At 37.5% G+C, this 15,135-nt stretch overlaps 1 protein-coding gene across 1 annotated transcript; it reads left to right on the top strand.

Annotated features, from left to right (window-relative positions):
• Positions 1-7,808: 7,808 nt before the first annotated feature.
• On the top strand, positions 7,809-11,092 carry LOC110462096. Its single transcript, XM_021515928.1, has 2 exons — positions 7,809-7,867; positions 10,069-11,092. Exons 1-2 carry the CDS (start codon positions 7,809-7,811, stop codon positions 11,090-11,092), a joined length of 1,083 nt encoding a protein of 360 aa, XP_021371603.1.
• Positions 11,093-15,135: the final 4,043 nt, after the last annotated feature.

The following is a 15,135-nucleotide window of genomic DNA, read 5'->3' as shown; positions in this document are numbered from 1 at the left end:
CATCAAGACAAGCTAGACACGGTCAGATTGAGTTTGTACAATCATGTGAAGTTTCTTTCATGTAGCAGGCTAATTAACCCAATATTTAGGATTTCTTTTGTAATAGCCCGTTACAATGAATTTTTTAAGATCCTGAAAATTTCATTTCAATAAACATATAAGCATGTACTCTAACAGCTAATTTGGCCATGCTTAATCCAAATGCTATCAAGACTCATATGACTATGCTCAATTCGAGTATTATTAGAGGTCCGACCTGTCCTATCCCAGTACTATAAGGACTGAGTTGGTATGTTGAACCCCGGTCCTATTCGGAGTATGACATGTGAGTTGGTTTGCTGAACCCCGGTCCTATTCGGAATATGACATGTGTTCTATACTAGTAATATAAGTACTGAGTTGGATGGTGAGCCCCGGTCCTATTCGTAGTATGACATGTGTTCTATAATAGTAATATAAGGACTGAGTTGGTTTGCTGAACCCCAGCCCTATTCGGAGTATGATATGTGTTCTATACCAGTAATATAAGGACTGAGTTGGTTTGCTGAACCCCGGTCCTATTCGGAATATGACATGTGTTCTATACCAGTAATATAAGGACTGAGTTGGTATGGTGAACCCCGGTCCTATTCGGAGTATGACATGTGTTATATACCAGTAATATAAGGACTGAGTTGGTATGTTGAACCCCGGTCCTATTCGGAGTATGACATGTGTTCTATACCAGTAATATAAGGACTGAGTTGGTATGTTGAACCCCGGTCCTATTCGGAGTATGACATGTGTTCTATACCAGTAATATAAGGACTGAGTTGGTATGTTGAACCCCGGTCCTATTCGGAGTATGACATGTGTTCTATACCAGTAATATAAGGACTGAGTTGGTATGTTGAACCCCGGTCCTATTCGGAGTATGACATGTGTTCTATACCAGTAATATAAGGACTGAGTTGGTATGTTGAACCCCGGTCCTATTCGGAGTATGACATGTGTTCTATACCAGTAATATAAGGACTGAGTTGGTATGTTGAACCCCGGTCCTATTCGGAGTATGACATGTGTTCTATACCAGTAATATAAGGACTGAGTTGGTATGTTGAACCCCGGTCCTATTCGGAGTATGACATGTGTTCTATACCAGTAATATAAGGACTGAGTTGGTATGTTGAACCCCGGTCCTATTCGGAGTATGACATGTGTTCTATACCAGTAATATAAGGACTGAGTTGGTATGTTGAACCCCGGTCCTATTCGGAGTATGACATGTGTTCTATACCAGTAATATAAGGACTGAGTTGGTATGTTGAACCCCGGTCCTATTCGGAGTATGACATGTGTTCTATACCAGTAATATAAGGACTGAGTTGGTATGTTGAACCCCGGTCCTATTCGGAGTATGACATGTGTTCTATACCAGTAATATAAGGACTGAGTTGGTATGTTGAACCCCGGTCCTATTCGGAGTATGACATGTGTTCTATACCAGTAATATAAGGACTGAGTTGGTATGTTGAACCCCGGTCCTATTCGGAGTATGACATGTGTTCTATACCAGTAATATAAGGACTGAGTTGGTATGTTGAACCCCGGTCCTATTCGGAGTATGACATGTGTTCTATACCAGTAATATAAGGACTGAGTTGGTATGTTGAACCCCGGTCCTATTCGGAGTATGACATGTGTTCTATACCAGTAATATAAGGACTGAGTTGGTATGTTGAACCCCGGTCCTATTCGGAGTATGACATGTGTTCTATACCAGTAATATAAGGACTGAGTTGGTATGTTGAACCCCGGTCCTATTCGGAGTATGACATGTGTTCTATACCAGTAATATAAGGACTGAGTTGGTATGTTGAACCCCGGTCCTATTCGGAGTATGACATGTGTTCTATACCAGTAATATAAGGACTGAGTTGGTATGTTGAACCCCGGTCCTATTCGGAGTATGACATGTGTTCTATACCAGTAATATAAGGACTGAGTTGGTATGTTGAACCCCGGTCCTATTCGGAGTATGACATGTGTTCTATACCAGTAATATAAGGACTGAGTTGGTATGTTGAACCCCGGTCCTATTCGGAGTATGACATGTGTTCTATACCAGTAATATAAGGACTGAGTTGGTATGTTGAACCCCGGTCCTATTCGGAGTATGACATGTGTTCTATACCAGTAATATAAGGACTGAGTTGGTATGTTGAACCCCGGTCCTATTCGGAGTATGACATGTGTTCTATACCAGTAATATAAGGACTGAGTTGGTATGTTGAACCCCGGTCCTATTCGGAGTATGACATGTGTTCTATACCAGTAATATAAGGACTGAGTTGGTATGTTGAACCCCGGTCCTATTCGGAGTATGACATGTGTTCTATACCAGTAATATAAGGACTGAGTTGGTATGTTGAACCCCGGTCCTATTCGGAGTATGACATGTGTTCTATACCAGTAATATAAGGACTGAGTTGGTATGTTGAACCCCGGTCCTATTCGGAGTATGACATGTGTTCTATACCAGTAATATAAGGACTGAGTTGGTATGTTGAACCCCGGTCCTATTCGGAGTATGACATGTGTTCTATACCAGTAATATAAGGACTGAGTTGGTATGTTGAACCCCGGTCCTATTCGGAGTATGACATGTGTTCTATACCAGTAATATAAGGACTGAGTTGGTATGTTGAACCCCGGTCCTATTCGGAGTATGACATGTGTTCTATACCAGTAATATAAGGACTGAGTTGGTATGTTGAACCCCGGTCCTATTCGGAGTATGACATGTGTTCTATACCAGTAATATAAGGACTGAGTTGGTATGTTGAACCCCGGTCCTATTCGGAGTATGACATGTGTTCTATACCAGTAATATAAGGACTGAGTTGGTATGTTGAACCCCGGTCCTATTCGGAGTATGACATGTGTTCTATACCAGTAATATAAGGACTGAGTTGGTATGTTGAACCCCGGTCCTATTCGGAGTATGACATGTGTTCTATACCAGTACTGTAAAAACCGAGTTGGTATGTTGAACCCCGGTCCTTTTCGGAGTATGACATGTGTTTTACACCAGTAATATAAGGACTGAGTTGGTATGTTGAACCCCGGTCCTATTCGGAGTATGACATGTGTTCTATACCAGTACTGTAAGGATTGAGTTGGTTTGCTGAACCCCGGTCCTATTCGGAGTATGACATGTGTTCTATACCAGTAATATAAGGACTGAGTTGGTATGGTGAACCCCAGTCCTATTCGGAGTATGACATGTGTTCTATACATGTACCAGTACTGTAAGGACTGAGTTGGTTTGCTGAACCCCGGTCCTATTCGGAGTATGACATGTGTTCTATACCAGTACTGTAAGGACTGAGTTGGTTTGCTGAACTCCGGTCCTATTCGGAGTATGACATGTGTTTTATACCAGTACTGTAAGGACTGAGTTGGCGTGCTGAACCCCGGTCCTATTCGGAGTATGACATGTGTTTTTCACCAGTACGTACAGCAAGGACCGAGTTGGTTAAAGATGTATTTCCTCATTGCAACCTAACGTTATTTTTTTTTTATTACGAGAGTATTCGGAAATATTGGAATTTGAAATTTCAATCTGATGTTTTTGGGTTTAAAATGTTTATCTGCCGACAAAACACAAAAAATCTCAAACATTTCTTAATGATCACATTTTAATAAGAAAAAAGGCTGTAAGGAATCCTTCGATTAATTAAACTGAAGAATATTTAGGTACATGTATAGAGTTTTATATAATTATCAAATAAAGATCCTTTTCTTTTTGGTCGATCAGTGCAGTAACCTCAGAAACCTTCAAGACGAAGAACGTATTGGAAATATGATCGCCGCACCAAGAATAAGATATTTTTATGCTTCATTTACGCTGTTATTTGCTCAGTAGTTATAAATAATCATTTGAGTAAAAATCATGCAATAAAGTTTCGTACTGCAATTATTTTCCGTTGGATGAGTCGTAAACATGTTGATTACAGCACAAGATTACCCCAGGAACAAAACGTGTGTGGATGATTTTGGATTGAATCTTCATGTATTAATCAGAAATTAACTATGACAAATTTTCTTCATAAATAGCTCTTAAGAACCATTACCGTGATTAATTGGAAAAGCAAAATAAAACATTTTCTTCAAAACATACTTTTTATTCTTTTTATGAAATTGCTACTGTGTTGTAATATTAAAGCATTATTCATTAGGCAATCCAATCTTCGTATAATTTCCGTTTAATTCAGTAGGAGATGCTATGGTCCATGCAAATTGAAGTTAAAGACAGCGCTATTTATAAAATATATCTACAAACATGTATCATAACACCTAAAACAACTGTCAGTGTGTATATTTCAATTGTGTCTGGTCTTACAATTCCTTGATAGTTTCTTGATGCATCCTTCGATTCTCTGCTGTTAACTTTGTAAACAGTCTTTGATTTGCTTATTAAAATAATCAGGAGAAAGAATTCTTGATTGTAGAAGGTTCCAGTTTAAAAATGTCATTAAAATGCAATGAAAGAAAATGTGTCAAATCAAAATGTTCAGTTTTATCTTTAGGAATCCTTTATTTTGTTTGTAGATCATGTAGTACTCAAGCGAATCTCTTCTTTCAAGTTATACAACCCCTCCCCAACGATTGTTCCAATTTAGCTATAGTTTAGACCAATTTTGGCCGAAAGCATCACCAACGAGTCATTGAAGGAACAAACAGCTTTATGGTGCAGTGCTTTTTTGTTATTTGTTTCATTCTGAATCTTTTTCAAAATTTCATAGGTGGAGTCATTACAGGAAACACAGTTGGTTGAATTCTTAGTCTCCGAGGTTTGCCCTAAAGTTTTCCTTTCATTGCCAAGATTATCTCTTATATTAGTAGTGATACGGTACATAATATACACACAAAACTCATTACTAATTTGAAACAAACTAGTATTTTGGAAATATGATTTTTGTTTCATAATTAAGGGAATGTATAACCCCCTTCCAACAGTAGTTCAGACCGATTAGGATTTCCATCTGTTTGGCAGCTAACATCACATGTGAGTCTTAGAAGGACGAGAAAGCTGCATGGTGCACTGTTATTAAGTTTGGTATGTTGTATCAATAGCCAAATTTTATAAATGCAATCACGTGCACGTCTTTGTGCATCTTTCAAGGCACAAGAAAGTAGGCTCTGCTGGAGGATTTAATTATCCCGAGGTTTTGCTGTAAATTTTTAAGTCACAATTATCTCCTTTCATTAGGAGCATTACATAATATACACACTTCACCCAGCATTGATTTGAAATTTACCAATAGCGCTTTGATTTTTGAAATTTTGTATAATCATAGGGCTTTCTGCATATCCCCTCTTGCTTCAACTGTAGTTTACACCAGTTGGGATTTCCACCTTTTTGGCCTCTAACATCACTGATCAGTGCAGAGTAATTATTTTTGGCATGCTGTATAAATTAAAAGAAATTGTAGGTGTTATCACGCGTGTTTCGTGTTGATCCTTTTTATTAATGCCTTATTGGAGTTGCAGCTGTAAAATTTCCGTGGTTACAGTTTAATGTTAATGACATAGGCATCACGGTGTGAATACGTTGCTTGCCAAACAATTTTCCGCAATAAACAAACTAATTTCCGATTCGCGTACATTTGTCAATAAATATGTTTGCATCATTTATTTACGAGATTTGTTGACGCTCTGCATTGTATAACTGGGAAATGCTTTCTAAAATCTGGCTGCATTTCTTGAAATTATAATACTTAATAATACATGACTTGTTTCGAGGCATGGTTTTCGGAAATCTTTACCAATGTAGAAAATAGCGATGTCGGTTTATTGGTTGCAAATATCCATTTCATTGAAGTGTTGCTTCTCTGAAACTGTTTTGCAGTTTGCCGGTAGGATTTATCATATTAAATGGAAGGTAAGCACTATCAATTTTGGTAGCCACGTTAGTGTGTATATTATCGATACAATAACTTGATTGATTAGTATGTTGTTCAAAATAGTTATCTTCTCTCACGTTTGTGTTTTTGTATATAAAGATATGGCATTGTCATTCTTGACAGAAAGCACCAACACCAAACAACTTACATCCAAATACAGGTTTTTTTTTCTTGGGGAAAAGAACGTTTAATGTTATGTCGTTAATTTCGACTAAATAGTTATTAGTCTATGAGTCAGTATAGCTAGTTAGTTAGTTAGAAAGTTTGATATTTGATAGCACTTCATAAGTGGTATTGTTTTGTCTTTTATAAGCTTGTTTTTATACCAACCATTCACGAGAAGGTGGTTAAAATGATATTTTAAGGTAAAACGTCATACTTCAACTTAACAGTAAGTTTTTATTAGTCAATATTTCACTCAGAAAGTCGTCTCATCTTTTACTGGGATCATATATTTCTTTTCACAAAATTGTTTGACATGCCAATAACAAAATGTAGTTCACTGGTGAATCACATACACTAGTGACAATATCCTATATGATAAATCGTACTGGTTTTGGATTAGTGTTTGCTTATTATTTAATGTGGAAAGGTAAATAAGAAATGAAACAAATGCAATTACAGAAATTTATTTGGAAACTAAAAGATATAAATTTATTTTGTTGATGTTATAAGTTAAGGTCAGAATAGCAGATGGTGTTTCTCCTTTAATGAGAAAAAGCCGATTTTGTCAGATTATTAGTTAACAGCATGGTATCTCCCTTACTTTTTGAATTGACAATATTTCTTCGATGAAATCCACAAAAGGGTACGGAGGGAAGAAGTGAATCGGGAACTTGTCTTTCGCTTCGAGGGCGTTTTCTTGCCGCTCTTACTCTTCCAACTCTTTGTCTTGAAGACCGGCTTAGGCGTGGTCCCAGCAGAACGTTATATGGTATTTTGTCTATGATTGTTACCGGCAGACCCAGAACACTGGACCACTGGACCCTGGTTTCTCAAAAAAGGAACACCCGAAATCACAAGAGTCCTCTTTATGTCCTGCATGTATTGTCTGTCCTCATCAGACATCCGATTTTCAGGAAGATCACAGCCTGTACAATAAGGTAGAAGTAGACGTGTAAGGTAAGTCGCATTATTATGTCGGCCTTGTAGTGTTCCTTAGCTTGGAACACCGCCTAGTCCATCATATTCCTAGGCCAGAAAGACGAATCCCAACTCTCAAGCCTAGCTGAATTAGGGATAATCTGCCTGCCGTGAATGGCATAATAAGAGAGTTTAACTCCGATAAGTAAGTCGCCTGGTGCCGCGAGTAGCAGCGGACTTCTTCTTTACAATATTCGCCTGAGCGGTTGTCAGTGCAGAAGACACAATAGTGTCATATAGCAAGAGCTTATTACTGCAGGTAGCAGACTTAGGAGGAACAACAGAATTCAGCAAACTGCTCGCCGATGACACTTAAGGAGTTGGGCAATCCATCTCGCCGAGGATACGAGCAACGTCCGCACGAAGCGTACGTATACCTAAACCGAGATGGGAGGCCATATCCACCTCATCATATGCCTCGTCTACTTAACGACTGGGATGCGCCATCAGAAGCGGCACCATCCGAAGAAGTAGATTCTGACTGGAGACAATCGACCTCAGAATACCCAGGCAACAGATCCTTCACTGCCAAACACAAATATTCAATATAAATAGGCACCCAAGAATTCAAATCGGCAGAGACACTGGCTTGGCCAAGGCAGCAACCACGGAGATAAACGTCAGGGCCAAATCTAACTCATTGAGGACAGAAAGGGTGTCACATAGGGTGAGGAGGAACCCGAGGGTTGGTAAATTTGGCCTGTCTGAGACTGGAGCATGAATTACTGCCAGTACGGCAATGCAGAATCAACATTCCCAGATCTACACACGGGCATGTAAGGGCCCTGCCCGTAACTTCCTAAATTCTGAAATCCACAGGCTGGTTTGGTTGACCACGGAAACCCTGCGCGCACATTGGGTTATTCCCGTAGCCGGGGTCAGGCACAGGAAATCGCCCGACTGATCGACTGACCCGTGGCACGACGTCTATGACAGGTTTCCAGTTAACGATAAACCTATGAAATCAGTCAAAAGAGCATAAGGGAGAGGCAGGCTGGAGGGGGAAGAGGGTAAGGTCTAAAGCTTCACATCCCAACACAGTAACATATTAGACAAAAAAGTGAAAAAATAGATTTCCAATGAAATCGAAACTGGTATTCACTGTCACATAGTTTCTGACTCGAGAGACACACAACTTGTCGTACATTGTGTAGAAAAGTGTTCACTTCGAGTGCTACCGGTGACTGAAATTGTCATGCATGAATCATACACTTTATGTAAAAATAACGTGTTTATTGGTCTTAAATTATAAAAAGAGTTCTAAATGCTATGTTTTTGTTTCTGCTTTACGCCATAAAACAGCTATGGTCATTTAATGACATGCCGGGTTTTAGATTTTTCCCTTTTGATATGACCAAGAAAATCATATTAGTTGTATAACGGATGCGTGCCTACAGTTCGTTACCAAGATCTATCTTGGAGCCAGTAACTGTTGTTACAAATAACCTCCGACAATATATACAAAATATTGGCCGTCTATCTGACTCAAATAACTATTACCTAGTGATTAAAATACTATTACTTCAAACCACTACTGCCTAAAACTACACCCGGTATATATTTTACATCTATTACAATATACCTCTAACACTAATATAGTCAAGAAGACAACTAAAACACTGCATCACAATATATCCGTCACTCTGTTCAACAGTAAATATCTCCTTACTGCGACACCCGTGACTGTTTACACGCTTTACAGCGACACACAGTGACCACGCCAGAAACACTGTGAATCATACATGTATGCCTTGGTAAACCCTGAAGTCTTGGTAAAACCTGTGTCTTGGTACCTGTCTCTCTGTATCTATCAACAGTACGTCACACTGTACTGTGACACCTGTGACTATGTACACTACCCAGTAATACAATTTATATTGACGATTACCTATAAAGCAGTACAATGGTACCCTAACTTTTTCAGCTTGGTCCCTGTTATCCATTTTAGAGGTGTTCTTTCCACTTCGACCGCCAGAATAAGAGAGAGCCTTGCATCTGATGGAACCTCTATTTATATACCTAGCATCTAATGAACTGCCTTCTTCCATTAGCCAATCAAATCTATTCTAACGTCCAAATCCCACAGAAATAACTCAAGCAAATCTATACTATAGATCATTTATTGATCAAAGCAATTACCAAAGAATCAATGGCCTAGTAGTATGACGATTTTGTCATCTTATCATCTCATAATTTGTATCAATAGGTGGCTAGTTAACAAAGAAGACTGCACATGTTCTTGTATCCTTTTAGTAATATTTTATACAATTGCTTTTATATTAATACGTATAATGTTTTATTTTTTTGAACAATTGTTGTCACTAAAATAAAACCTCCTCCTTTATATTTAGTATCTGTTTTTATTGATAATAAATGACCATACATGTATAATTATATGTTTTACTAGTTTCATGAATATCGCATCAAGCTAATTTAACTTTCTTTTAAAAAAATATCTTTGAACCCATCAATCTTTGGTAAAATGAGACAAATATTTGACAACAAATATGCAATCATATTTCAACAATACATTTTATGTTTCAAATTTTATTTTGGTGATGGAAATGCCTTTGAAGGAATCGTTTTAGCCGAAGTTTAGTAAGTTTTTTTACCAGACAGAGGACGAGCCTTTATCTGCACACAGCATTGACCTAAGATCAATGGCATACAGAATTGACCTAAGATCGAAGGCATACAGCATTGACCTAAGATCAGAGGCATACAGCATTGACCAAAAACCAGACGCATACAACATTGACTTAAAATTAAAGGCATACACAATTGACCTAAGATCAGAAAATACAGCATTGACCTAAGATCACAGGCATACAGCATTGACCTAAGATCAGAGGCATACAGAATTGACCTAAGATCAAAGGAATACAGCATTGGCCTAAGATCGGACATACAGCATTGACCTAAGATCAGATGCTTACAGCATTGACATAAGATCAGTGGTATACAACATTGACCTAAGATCACAGGCATACAGAATTGACCTCAGATTAGAGGAATACAGCATTGACCTAAGATCAGATGCATACAACATTGACCTAAGATCACAGGCATACAGCATTGACCTAAGATCAGAGGCATACAACATTGACCTAAGATCAGAGGCATATAACACTGACTTTAAAGCAAACAGCATTGACCTAAGATCAAAGGCATACAGATTTGACCTAAGATCAGAGGCATACAGCATTGACCTAAGAGCAGAGGCATACAACATTAACCTCAGATCAAAGGCATACAGCATTGACCAAAGACCAGAGGAATACAGCATTGACTTAAGATCAGAGGCATACAACATTAACCTAAGACCAGAGGCATACAACATTAACCTAAGATCAGAGGCATACAGCATTGACCTAAGATCAGAGGCATACAACATTGACCTAAGATCAGAGGCATATAACACTGACTTTAAAACAAACAGCATTGACCTAAGATCAAAGGCATACAGATTTGACCTAAGATCAGAGGCTTACAGCAATGACCTAAGAGTAGAGGCATACAACATTAACCTCAGATCAAAGGCATACAGCATTGACCAAAGACCAGACGCATACAGCATTGACCTAAAATCAGAGGCATACAGCATTGACCTAAGATCAGAGGCATACTGCATTGACTTAAGATCAGAGGCATACAACATTAACCTAGGATCAGAGGCATTCAACATTGACCTTAGATCAGAGGAATACAACATTGACTTAAGATTAAAGGCATACAGCATTGACCTAAGATCAAAGGCATACAGCATTGACCTAAAATCAGAGGCATACAGCATTGACCTAAGATCAGAGGCATACAGCATTGACTTAAGATCAGAGGCATACAACATTAACCTAAGATCAGAGGCATACAACATTGACTTTAGATTAAAGGCATACAGCATTGACCTAAGATCAGAGGCATACAGCATTGATCTAAGTTCAGAGGCATACAGCATTGCATTAAGATCAGAGGCATACAGCATTGACAACCAGTTCTGTTAAAGTGTTGACACCGCGTTTGTCATTTCTGTTGTCCTCACGTTCATAAAATTGCCGCCTCATATACTTCGTTTGACAAAGCCATTTACCACGTAAATGTACTTGTTGCAATTCAATTTTTGGCCTCTTTGTGATGTCAAACCTTTTACAAACACATTGTATGTTGAATAGCTTTATGTTCTCATCGGGAAAAATGATATAACATATAACATTTTACTCCCGTTTCGTTAAATCTTANGGGGGGGGTCTAAACCCATCCTCATCTCATTCCATCCATATTGCATTCTATTATTTCACATCTTTATCCATTTATAGACAAACTGAATTGTTTAAAAATATCGTTTACAAATTATCTCCTTTGTGGTTAGTAGACTGTGCCTGGACCATGTGGTCTCTGTGCGAGAATAGAGAACTTTTCTACATTTATAAAGCTACACATAGGTTCAACCGTGCGTTCATTCGTACATTCACACGCACCGTTATTGTAATTTTATGGTCTTCATAAATAAGGTGACGGGTGAAATTTTATTCGACAAGCAATGTTACCTATACGCCAGATCCCTATTGTACAATCATACTAAGTGCTAAACTGTGTTCTGTTTTATTTTTCTAGGATTCAATTTTTTTTCTTTATTGATTTCACTGCTTACATTTATCGAAAGTTGTTTGATACTGGAAAAACAATCGTAATACTTTGTTTTTTGCAATCATTGAATTAATTGACGTAATTAACATCAACACTTTCGCTCTAAAAAGTATAGCGTTCGGCACTATAGCGGCTGACAGTGTTTGCGACAATCTAATAAACATGCAATAGTTTTATCAGGTGATTTACTACTGTTACGATGCAAAGAAAGAATGCTCCCAGTCCCCTGTGAAAGAAGCATCCGGCACAGGTAGATATATATCGATCACTATTAGATACACCGTTCTTTAGACGTATGTTGCCAATGTGTCCAAACGGTCGAGTAAGACACCTAACAGTGCTATCTACGATTGAGATAAAAAAAAAACAAAAAAACCCCTGAAAGCAGCAAACCAAGAGACAATCTATGCATACAGCAATCGGAACGGAATTGCTTTAATGTCTGTTAAACACGGCGAGAAAGCTACACTATTCGTTTAATTGTCAAATATGTTAAGGATTTTTTCGCACAAGGACAACACCGGTTTCAAACCGGTATGTACTAAACAACCTCGATGCGTCTAGTTTCTTTGAAAATGAGTTGCTGCAGACAATCGAACTTGTCTTTGCTGCGATATAAAAGTAGTACAAATTAGCACGGATAGGAATAATAACGAGGTATTGTTTTCAGATACTAAAAAGGACAAGAAAATGAAAAGCTGCCACGAATTACGAGTAAACTTAACACACCAAAAGGCTCAATAAAAAGACAAGATACCATTGTCCTTGTCCCAGATATAAAACCGGGTTTTAAGTAAGATGGAAAGTAGAACGAGCGAATCACGGCTGTGATGTTACATTTGATAATTATGTTTATATTGAAAATCGATAGTAATTTAAGCAAAATGTCTTTTGGGCTTTCGCTTTAATGATTCTACATTCTCTTATAATGGTTTTAATCGCAAAACCCTTATACGCTAACACCTCCGATCTGTTTTAAAAAATAAAAAACGAAATGAACTAAAGGACCTTCCTTTCAAGTGTTGTTATCGACTAGAACTCTGACCTGTCCCTGAAAAGCTGGTCACTGAAGATCAGCTGTAGAGTGCCATATAACTTAGAAATGTCAACATTAAACAGACAGACTTAATGTGGAATACTAATAGGAACATAATCGATTGCCCATTGGCTACAAAGTGATAACTCGAAATAGAAAATTAATCTTATCCCTGAGGCAATTATTTTGCGGGAAATACGTTTCTTTGATTTTTCGCATGTCGGAAGCAAATATTTTTGTCTGGGAATCTTTACCTGTATTACACAGGTTTTATTTGACGATTTATTCATTGATATTGCGAATATCGGTGAAGAAGGGGAGTACTGGAATGAACTGCAGTGGCTAAATCAAGTTAGAATGTCCCTGCCCTCTTTTATTAGGCCTCCTGATTTTATAGCAGGAAGTTTGATAGTTCCACACACTGTATTTGTATTTAGATTATACAGAAGAAATAGCATATATCTGACATGAAATAACATATATCAACATAATAATAGTAAATCGGAATTTAGACAGAATCCCAAAAAAATGAGAGCTTGTGCAGACAACAACACGAGAGAGATGACCATATTCAAAATTATAGATAAATTTATATTGCATAAAGAATAAGAAGATAATATTGGTTACCATAAAACTTCTCCGTAGCCTTTATACCTTTGCATTAACCAAAACCCTGAGGTGTATATTTGTTCGTCAGCATTTGACATAAATCACAGAAATGGATTATTCCGAGAAGGAAAGTGAACATCGAACATTATCATGAATATCAAAAGATATTCGTAAGATAAAAAGATTGATTATTTTGACCATTTGTGATTGACTACAATGAACTTTGCATATTTTATAAATCGTTTTGCGAGATATCTAAACTGACTATTTCCGCGAATAATTGCAATTTAGAATATGCTCGTGTTAAAATAAGTTTACTTTATCATTATGCAGAAACATTCGAAAAAGTGTATACTAAAGAAAAAAGGTTTTGAAAGTAGCTTTAAGTTCACAATGGATTATAAAAGTGGTATGCAATTGCAGCTTACCTAGCACATGCTGTTAAAGTCAGCTGCATAATTATAAAGTAAACACACTGATTGAAAATAAAGAAAAGTATTTTAATATATCTATAAACCTTTGGGCAAACGATGAGGGGTACAACGGTGGTTAAGTTCGAACCAACACAGCTTGTCGGTATTTCGAAATAGAGTAGTGCTGACGAATATAGCATCTTAGCCTTATCCATGCTTCATATTTTAATCTGTGCAAATTGGCCGTTATATCTTCATTAGTAATCCTTAATTAGGTTCATGCAGGTTTTCAAGGATGTTAATATTTGTAGGCAGCCATCTCTTGCCGCAAAAACATCAATAAATCACACAGTCAGAAGGCATCCTTACTGGCAGAGAACTGTAATAGACTGCTTCCTGTGATCATCACACGGAGACTTCGTCTGGACAGTGAGCAATGGGCTAGGAAACCATCGCTTCATATGTCACATTATAGTCTGATACCAGCTCTCTAAAATGTTAATATATAAATAAGCGACATCTAGATAGAATACATTACACGACGTTATTGTTCCGCGATCAATGTGATATTTTCAAGGGAACATATTTGTTTCTCTGTACTAAGTCAAACACTAAGCAGTTGATTGTTCATGTATCTTAAACAACCAACAGGTGAAGCTCAAAGAGCAAGTGGAGTAATATCAAAAGTTCTAGCTCAAAAACCGTACAGGATAATCTCCTATGTTGAAGTTTAAACATCGAAAAGAAGTATTTCGTTATAATTACAAACGGAAACAAGGAAATATCTCAATATTACTTAAAATAATGACTTCAAAAAATCTCAATTAGTTTGTCCATCAAATATAAGAAAGTTCTGTACAGGAGCTCAAATACAGAGCAATGCTTGTTGCTGTTTTAGCTGCGCCGAATTCACTACAACAGAATGTTAAGTTCTGATGTGTCATTAGGGTGAGAACTTGAAAACATTGAAAACAATTTCCGAATCAGCACCCCAAATCATTATCGTTGTTATATCAAGTAAATTGAATTATTATCCTTCGGATTTTTGGTTACCCTTCTAAAAAGATTTTCTCATTTACAATGCGTCATGAAAACGTAGAAATAGGATTTTGAACACATATACACATCATACATATTCAGTTAATATTTTGGTGTTCGCTCGTTCGTTCTTTCGCTCGATCGATCGATCGATCGAGAGAGAGAGAGAGAAAGAGAGAGAGAGAGAGAGAGAGAGAGAGAGAGAGAGAGAGAGGGAGAGGAATGGTCATTGTTCACGTCAGAAACATTAATCAATAGACAGTTTCTGCATTAATTACAGGTTATACTTATCAGGCTGTCGTTA

Source organism: Mizuhopecten yessoensis, unplaced genomic scaffold (genome assembly GCF_002113885.1).
Source record: "Mizuhopecten yessoensis strain PY_sf001 unplaced genomic scaffold, ASM211388v2 scaffold10745, whole genome shotgun sequence".
Classification (NCBI taxonomy): domain Eukaryota; kingdom Metazoa; phylum Mollusca; class Bivalvia; order Pectinida; family Pectinidae; genus Mizuhopecten; species Mizuhopecten yessoensis.
This window is presented reverse-complemented; position numbering and strand designations above follow the sequence as displayed.